This window comes from Nerophis lumbriciformis, linkage group LG26 (assembly GCF_033978685.3).
Source record: "Nerophis lumbriciformis linkage group LG26, RoL_Nlum_v2.1, whole genome shotgun sequence".
Classification (NCBI taxonomy): domain Eukaryota; kingdom Metazoa; phylum Chordata; class Actinopteri; order Syngnathiformes; family Syngnathidae; genus Nerophis; species Nerophis lumbriciformis.
This window is the reverse complement of record NC_084573.2, coordinates 1,559,760-1,570,000: the sequence shown is the minus strand read 5'-3', so window position 1 is coordinate 1,570,000 and position 10,241 is coordinate 1,559,760. Positions and strand designations below refer to the sequence as shown.

The window sequence follows — 10,241 nt, the reverse complement described above, 5'->3', positions numbered from 1 at the left end:
CCACAACCTAGTTGGAACCTGCTTGATAGTAGTTACAGAACCTTAAAACCACTTTGAATGAGCCAGAACCCGGTTAAAAACAAATTTGACTTAACCAGAACTTAGTTGAAACCATTTTTATAGTAGTTAAACAACCTTAAAAACCAAAATCTAGTTCAGAGTCTAGTTAGAACCACTTTATTTAGTCGTTAAACAACCTTAAAACCACTTTGACTGAACCAGAATCTAGTTAGAACCACTTTAATAGCTATTACACTACTTTAGAACCACTTTGACTGAACCAGAACCCGGTTAAAACCACTTTAATAGGTGTGAGACTACTTTAGAACCACTTTGACTGAACAAGAACCTGGTTAAAACAACTTTGACTGAACCAGAACCTAGTTAGAACCACTTTCTTAGTAGTTAACCAACCTTAAAACCACTTTGACTGAACCAGAATCTAGTTAGAACCACTTTAATAGTTGTTACACTAATTTACAACCACTTTGACTGAACCCAGTTAGAACCACTTTAATAGTTGTTTGACTATCTTAGAACCCCTTTGACTGAACCAGAACCAAGTTAGAACCACTTTAACAGTTGTTACAGTACTTTAGAACCACTTTGACTGCACCAGAACCCGGTTAAAACCACATTAAAAGGTGTTAGACTACTTTAGAACCACTTTGACTGAACAAGAACCCGGTTAAAACAACTTTGACTGAACCAGAATCTAGTTAGAACCACTTTCATAGTTGTTAGACTACTTTAGAACCACTTTGACTGAACCAGAACCTAGTTAGAACCACCTTTATAGTAGTTAACAATCTTAAAACCACTGACTGAACCAGAATCAAGTTAGAACCACTTTAATAGTTGTTAGACTACTTTAGAACCACTTTGACTGAACCAGAACCCGGTTAAAACCCCTTTAATAGGTGTGAGACTACTTTAGAACCACTTTGACTGAACAAGAACCCGGTTAAAACAACTTAGACTGAACCAGAATCTAGTTAGAACCACTTTGACTAAACCAGAACCTAGTTAGAACCACCTTTATAGTAGTTAACAATCTTAAAACCACTGACTGAACCAGAATCTAGTTAGAACCACTTTAATAGTTGTTAGACTACTTTAGAACCACTTTGACTAAACCAGAACCTAGTTAGAACCACCTTTATAGTAGTTAACAATCTTAAAACCACTGACTGAACCAGAATCTAGTTAGAACCACTTTAATAGTTGTTAGACTACTTTAGAACCACTTTGACTAAACCAGAACCTAGTTAGAACCACCTTTATAGTAGTTAACAATCTTAAAACCACTGACTGAACCAGAATCTAGTTAGAACCACTTTAATAGTTGTTAGACTACTTTAGAACCACTTTGACTGAACCAGAACCTAGTTAGAACCACCTTTATAGTAGTTAACAATCTTAAAACCACTGACTGAACCAGAATCAAGTTAGAACCACTTTAATAGTTGTTAGACTACTTTAGAACCACTTTGACTGAACCAGAACCCGGTTAAAACCCCTTTAATAGGTGTGAGACTACTTTAGAACCACTTTGACTGAACAAGAACCCGGTTAAAACAACTTAGACTGAACCAGAATCTAGTTAGAACCACTTTAATAGTTGTTACACTACTTTAGAACCACTTTGACTGAACCAGAACCCGGTTAAAACCACTTTAATAGGTGTGAGACTACTTTAGAACCACGTTGACTGAACAAGAACCCGGTTAAAACAACTTTGACTGAACCAGAATCTAGTTAGAACCACTTTCATAGTTGTTAGACTACTTTAGAACCACTTTGACTGAACCAGAACCTAGTTAGAACCACCTTTATAGTAGTTAACAATCTTAAAACCACTGACTGAACCAGAATCAAGTTAGAACCACTTTAATAGTTGTTAGACTACTTTAGAACCACTTTGACTGAACCAGAACCCGGTTAAAACCCCTTTAATAGGTGTGAGACTACTTTAGAACCACTTTGACTGAACAAGAACCCGGTTAAAACAACTTAGACTGAACCAGAATCTAGTTAGAACCACTTTAATAGTTGTTACACTACTTTAGAACCACTTTGACTGAACCCGGTTAGGACAACTTTAATAGTTGTTTGACTACCTTAGAACCCCTTTGACTGAACCAGAACCAAGTTAGAACCACTTTAATAGTTGTTACATTACTTTAGAACCACTTTGACTGCACCAGAACCCGGTTAAAACCACTTTAAAAGGTGTTAGACTACTTTAGAACCACTTTGACTGAACAAGAACCCGGTTAAAACAACTTAGACTGAACCAGAATCTAGTTAGAACCACTTTGACTAAACCAGAACCTAGTTAGAACCACCTTTATAGTAGTTAACAATCTTAAAACCACTGACTGAACCAGAATCTAGTTAGAACCACTTTAATAGTTGTTAGACTACTTTAGAACCACTTTGACTAAACCAGAACCTAGTTAGAACCACCTTTATAGTAGTTAACAATCTTAAAACCACTGACTGAACCAGAATCTAGTTAGAACCACTTTAATAGTTGTTAGACTACTTTAGAACCACTTTGACAGTTCGTATCGCACATGATATCCCACACACACACGTAAACACGCTGCAGGGCTGCTTGTATCGCACATGATATCACACACAAGTAAACACGCTGCATGAATGCTTGTATCGCACATGATATCACACACAAGTAAATATGTTTCAGGACTGCTTGTATCGCACATGATATCACACACAAGTAAACACGCTGCATGAATGCTTGTATCGCACATGATATCACACACACGTAAACATGCTGCATGACTGCTTGTATCACACATGATATCACACACGTAAACATGCTGCATGACTGCTTGTATCGCACATGATATCACACACAAGTAAATATGTTTCAGGACTGCTTGTATCACACATGATATCACACAAACGTAAACATGCTGCATAACTGCTTGTATCGCACATGATATCACACACAAGTAAACACGCTGCATGAATGCTTGTATCGCACATGATATCACACACAAGCAAACACGCTGCATGAATGCTTGTATCGCACATGATATCACACACAAGTAAATATGTTTCAGGACTGCTTGTATTGCACATGATATCACACACAAGTAAACACGCAGCTTGTATCGCACATAATATCCCACACATGTAAACACGCTGCCGGACTGCTTGTATCGCACATGAAATCACACACACGTATACATGCTGCAGGACTGCTTGTATCGCACATGATATCACACACACACACACGTAAATACGCTGCAAGAATGATTGAATCGCACATGATATCCCACACAAGTAAACACGCTGCGTGAATGCTTGTATCGCACATGATATCACACACGTAAACACGCTGCAGGACTGCTTGTACCGCACATGACAACACACGCAAGTAAACACGTTTCAGGACTTATTGTATCGCACATGATATCACACACAAGTAAACACGCTGCAGGACTACTTGTATCGCACATGACATCACACGCAAGTAAACACGTTTCAGGACTGATTGTATTGCACATGATATCACACACACGTAAACACGCTGCAGGACTGCTTGTATCACACATGACATCACACGCAAGTAAACACGTTTCAGGACTGATTGTATCGCACATGATATCACACACACGTAAACACGTTTCAGGACTGATTGTATCGCACATGATATCCCACACAAGTAAACACGCTGCGTGAATGCTTGTATCGCACATGATATCACACACGTAAACACGCTGCAGGACTGCTTGTATCGCACAGGACATCACACACAAGTAAACACGTTTCAGGACTGATTGTATCGCATATGATATCACACACACAAGTAAACATGCTGCAGGGCTGCTTGTATCGCACATAAAATCACACACACACGTAAACACGCTGCAGGACTGCTTGTATCGCACATGACATTACACACAAGTAAACACGTTTCAGGACTGATTGTATCGCACATGATATCGCACACAAGTAAACACGCTGAAGGACTGCTTGTACCGCACATGATATCACACACACGTTAACACACTGCAGGACTGCTTGTATCGCACATGATATCACACACAAGTAAATATGTTTCAGGACTGCTTGTATTGCACATGATATCACACACAAGTAAACACGCAGCTTGTATCGCACATAATATCCCACACATGTAAACACGCTGCCGGACTGCTTGTATCGCACATGAAATCACACACACGTATACATGCTGCAGGACTGCTTGTATCGCACATGATATAACATGCTGCAGGACTGCTTGTATCGCACATAAAATCACACACACACACACACGTAAACACGCTGCAGGACTGCTTGTATTGCACATGATATCGCACACAAGTAAACACGCTGAAGGACTGCTTGTATCGCACATGATATCACAGAAGTAAACACACTGCAGGACTGCTTGTATCGCACATGATATCACAGAAGTAAACACGCTGCAGGACTGCTTGTATCGCACATGATATCGCACACAAGTAAACATGTCCCCCCCCCCGACCCCTAACTCCTTTCCCAGCAGCATGACCTTATATGGTCGTTGTGCAAATACTACATTGGCAACTTTCCCTTTCAATTAGCTCCCGCTTCTTCAGGCCTGAAGTTAGAAACACACACACACACACACGCACGCACGCACGCACACACACACACGCACACACACACACACACACACACACACACACACACACACACACACACACACACACACACACACACACACACACACCTTTTGTAGGTCTTATACGACAAAATTAACATTATACGGTCTAAATAAACAGTGATATGAATGAAATGATGTGTGTGTGTGTGTGTGTGTGTGTGTGTGTGTGTGTGTGTGTGTGTGTGTGTGTGTGTGTGTGTGTGTTGATTGTAGAGCAACTCATGAAGGGTGGCATTTTGGTGTCTGCTGCGCTCTGCATGCATAATTAATGAGCAGGTGTCGGAGCGGGTCACACACATGCAACAGATTGTCACACACACACACACACACACACACACACACACACACACACACACACACACACACACACACACACAGACACACACACACACACACACACACTCCATCCTGCCCACTGCTATAAATTCACACATAAACACGTCAAGCAGCGTTCAGTCACACACACACAAACAAACAAAAACACACACACACACGCACACGCACACACACACACACAAACAAACAAAAACACACACACACACACACGGCTGCTCAAAGGTCACGGGTGTGTGTGTGTGTGTGTGTGTGTGTGCAGCAGATGTGGAGAGTCTCTGACAGGAAGTCAGAAAGTGCGGCACTAAACTGCAGAAGAGCAACTGATGGGTCAATTAGCGCAAAGGTCAACGAGGGGGGGGGGGGCGCGGGGGGGCGGTCAAGGAGGAGGAAGAAGCGATGAAGTTTGTTTTGTCCAAATTTGACAAGTGTGTGTCTTTAAATGTACACACACACACACACACACACCCAGCGCTGGATGTTGGCGTTACCGTGACGACAGGCAGTTTGCTGAAATCACTGAAAGGAGAAGTGCAGGGAAAAAAAGGATCAAATATATATATATATATATATATATTTTTGTAAATTAGAGTCATGCTTTTTTTTATCTGTTTTAAATTTATTTTTCTCATACAAAATTCATAATTTTTAAGAATTAGTAAAAAAAAAAAATTGTCCGCACTTATTTGCTACATTTTTGTTGTTTTTTTTGTCATTTTTTTGTATTTTTTATTTATCTTTTTAAATCTTTTTAAATAAGAATCCATTTTTGAAAAGACATTTCAGATTACCTTTAACATTTCCTTTTGTTAATAAAAATTCACATTTCTTACTTTTTATTTCTATTTTTAAATAACATTAACAAATTATTCGTGTTTACTGGCTACGTGTTTAGAGGTTTTGTTTTGTAAATAAGATTAAAAAAAAGGATCAAATATATATATATATATATATATATATATATATATATATATATATATTTTTTTTTTTTTTTTTTTTTTTTTGTAAATTAGATTCATACTTTTTTATCTGATTTAAATTGATTTTTCTGGTAGAAGAGTCATCATTTTTAAGAATAAAAAAATATATATATGTTAGTCGATCTCCGCACTTATTTACTATGTATTTGATGTTTTTTTGTCACAAAGATTCATTTTGTTGTATTTTTTATTTATCTTTTTGAATAAGAATCCATTTTTAAAAAGACATTTCAGATTACCTTTAACATTTCCTTTTGTTAATAAAAATGCAAGTTTCTTACTTTTTATTTCTATTTTTAAATAACATTAATAAATGTTAAGAATCCCATTTTAAAAATACATTTTTCAAGCCTTCTCCGTGTTTACAGGTTTTGTTTTGTTTTGTAAATAAGATAAAAAAAGGATCAAATATATATATATATTTTTTTTGTAAATTAGATCCATACTTTTTTATCTGATTTAAATTGATTTTTCTGGTACAAGAGTCATAATTTTTAAGAATAAAAAAAAAAAAAAATGTTAGTGGATCTCCGCACGTATTTACTATGTATTTGTTTTGTTTTTTGTCACTAAGATTCATTTTGTTGTATTTTTTATTTATCTTTTTGAATAAGAGTCATCATTTTGAATATTCCATTTTTAAAAAGACATTTTAGACTACGTTTAGCATTTCCTTTTGTTAATAAAAATTCAAGTTTTTTACTTTTTATTATTTTTTTTAAATAACAAATGTTAAGAATCCCTTTTTAAAAATAAATTTTTCAGGCCTTCTCCGTGTTTACTGGCTACTGTACGTGCTTAGAGCTTTTGTTTTGTTTTGTAAATAAGATAAAAAAAGGACCAAATATATATATATATATATTTTCTTTTTGTAAATTATATTCATACTTTTTTATCTGTTTTAAATAAATTTTTCAGGTACAAGAGTCATAATTTATAAGAATTATTAAAAGAAAAAAAATGTCAGTCGATCCCCGCACTTATTTGCTACGTGTTTGTTATTTTTTGTAACTAAGATTCATTTTTTGTAATTTTTATTTATCTTTTAAAATAAGAGTCATCATTTTGAAGAATCCATTTTTAAAAAGACATTTTAGTCTACATTTAGTATTTCCTTTTGTTTCTTACGTTTTATTTCTATTTTTAAAGAACATTAATAAATGTTAAGAATCCTTTTTACTGGCTACATGTTTAGAGGTTTTGTTTTGTTTTGTAAATAAGATATGTTTTATTTGTATTTTTTTATTTTAGAATACAAGATTCATAATATTTCAGAATAAATTTTACAAATAAATTTGTGAGGTCATTTCTAGCTATTTACTGTTTTTTGTAAACAAGATTTATATATATATATATATATATATATATATATATATATATATATATATATATATATATATATATATATATATATATATATATATTTTAAGTATTAATTTGTATTGGTTTTAATAAAATTCACGTTTTTTAAGAATCGATTTTTGAAAATAATTTCCGCACTTTTTTAGCATTTCTTTTGTTTTTGTTTTTAATTTTGCATATTTTTATGTGTGTTAGGGTTAGGGTTGAAGTTATTCCAACCCTAATCCAACCCTAACCCACTAGAAAAGTGGGAGGAGTCAACACAAGTAATAAATTACAATTAAAAAAAGGTGTGGAAAAGTGGGAGGAGTCAACACAAGTAAAAAAATTACAATTAAAAAAAGGTTGGAAAAGTGGGAGGAGTCAACACAAGTAATAAATTACAATTAAAAAAGGCTAGAAAAGTGGGAGGAGTCAACACAAGTGATAAATTACAATTAAAAAAGGTGTGGAAAAGTGGGAGGAGTCAACACAAGTAAAAAATTACAATTAAAAAAAGGTTGGAAAGTGGGAGGAGTCAACACAAGTAATAAATTACAATTAAAACAAGGTGTGGAAAAGTGGGAAGAGTCAACACAAGTAATAAATTACAATTAAAAAAGGCTAGAAAAGTGGGAGGAGTCAACACAAGTAATAAATTACAATTAAAAAAGGCTAGAAAAGTGGGAGGAGTCAACACAAGTAATAAATTACAATTAAAACAAGATGTGGAAAAGTGGGAGGAGTCAACACAAGTAATAAATTACAATTAAAATAAGGTGTGGAAAAGTGGGAGGAGTCAACACAAGTAATACATTACAATTAAAAAAAGGTTAGAAAAGTGGGAGGAGTCAACACAAGTAATAAATTACAATTAAAAAAAGGTTAGAAAAGTGGGAGGAGTCAAAACAAGTGATAAATTACAATTAAAACAAGGTGTGGAAAAGTGGGAGGAGTCAACACAAGTAATACATTACAATTAAAAAAAGGTTAGAAAAGTGGGAGGAGTCAACACAAGTAATAAATTACAATTAAAAAAGGTTAGAAAAGTGGGAGGAGTCAACACAAGTAATAAATTACAATTAAAAATAGGTGTGGAAAAGTGGGAGGAGTAAACACAAGTAGTACATTACAATTAAAAAAAGGTTAAAAAAAGTGGGAGGAGTCAACACAAATAATAAATTACAATTAAAAAAAGATTTAAAAAAGTGGGAGGAGTCAATACAAGTACTAAATTACAATTAAAAAAAGGTTAAAAAAAGTGGGAGTCAACACAAGTAATACATTACAATTATAAAAGGTTAGAAAAGTGGGAGGAGTCAACACAAGTGATAAATTACAATTAAAAAAGGCTAGAAAAGTGGGAGGAGTCAACACGAGTAATAAATTACAATTAAAAAAAGGTTAGAAAAGTGGGAGGAGTCAACACGAGTGATAAATTACAATTAAAAAAAGGTTAGAAAAGTGGAAGGGGTCAACACAAGTAATACATTACAATTAAAAAGGCTAGAAAAGTGGGAGGAGTCAACACAAGTAATACATTACAATTAAAAAAAGGTGTGGAAAAGTGGGAGGAGTCAACACAAGTAATAAATTACAATTAAAACAAGGTGTGGAAAAGTGGGAGGAGTCAACACAAGTAATAAATTACAATTAAAACAAGGTGTGGAAAAGTGTGAGGAGTCAACACAAGTAATAAATTACAATTAAAAAAGGCTAGAAAAGTGGGAGGAGTCAACACAAGTAATAAATTACAATTAAAACAAGGTGTGGAAAAGTGGGAGGAGTCAACACAAGTAATAAATTAATGACATTTCGTGAAAACTACAACTCAAGTCAAGGGGCGGAGCTTACCTGGTCAAACCAGGAAGAGGGCGGGATATAACTCTCGCAAAACCACGCCCCCAAAACATGAAAATGATTTGCCATGTGAGCTCGCTGGCAAACCCTCAAAACACACGCACACACACACACACACACACACACACACACACACACACACACACACACACACACACACACACACACACACACACACACACGCACACACACGCACACACACAACCCCCAAGTGGCCTCACCTTTGACGGAGGTGTTGGGGGGCGGGCCCTCCATGCGCAGGTTCCAGGGCGGGTCCCCCTGGTTGGCGAAGTCCCTCATCTTCAGGTAGCTGATGGTGAGGCGGATGATGGACGCCTTGTCCAGCTGACTGGTGATGGCGCCCGGCAGCGGCAGCATCTTGGCCAGCTCGTAGAACTCAAAGTTCTCCTTCCCCCGCCGCGACCTCGCGGCGTCCCGCGACTTCTCCTTCCTCAGCGCCTGCAGCCTGCAACCGGGGACATGGACGGTGTTACACCACATCGGGGCCACCACTTGGTCTGAATGCTAAACTGAAACGCTAAGACTTCGGACAGGCTGACCTCCCTGACCACCTGAGGGCACCACAGACTGTGGATGCTTTTAAAAAAGGCTTAAAAACCCTTCTTTTTAGAAAAGCCTTTTTTTAGATGTATGCATACTAGTTCTACCTATTTGGCTGTTCTAGTTTTTATTTTTTTTTATTTTTTTTTAATACACTTTGACGTTATTTACTCAATGTAAAGTGCTTTTTAAAAATAAAATCTATTATTATTATTATTATTATTAATTCCACACCTGCGAAACTAGCAAGCCAACATGTTAACCCTAACCCTCGCCCTAAAAAGCCAGCCTGGTTACGTTAGCATGTTGACATGCTAACAGTTAGCATGTGCGAAGTCACAAAATATTTGACTCCGAGGTGCATACTTGTAAAATTGCTATGGTTAGCATGTTAGAAAGATGAAGACAAGTAACAAAACACGTGGTTGCTAGTTAACAATAGCATGTTAGCATGCTAACAACATAAATGAAGTTTACAGAAT

At 36.1% G+C, this 10,241-nt stretch overlaps 1 protein-coding gene across 4 annotated transcripts in view; it reads right to left on the bottom strand.

Moving 5' to 3' along the window:
- npas3 (neuronal PAS domain protein 3) overlaps positions 1-10,241 on the bottom strand; it is a 296,737-nt gene that overhangs the window by 141,417 nt on the left and 145,079 nt on the right. For all 4 annotated transcript variants that reach the window (XM_061987684.1, XM_061987685.1, XM_061987686.1 and 1 more), the window contains exon 3: positions 9,420-9,664. In XM_061987684.1, the coding sequence (XP_061843668.1) occupies positions 9,420-9,664 (245 nt within the window). The remainder of the gene's footprint in view (positions 1-9,419; positions 9,665-10,241) is intronic.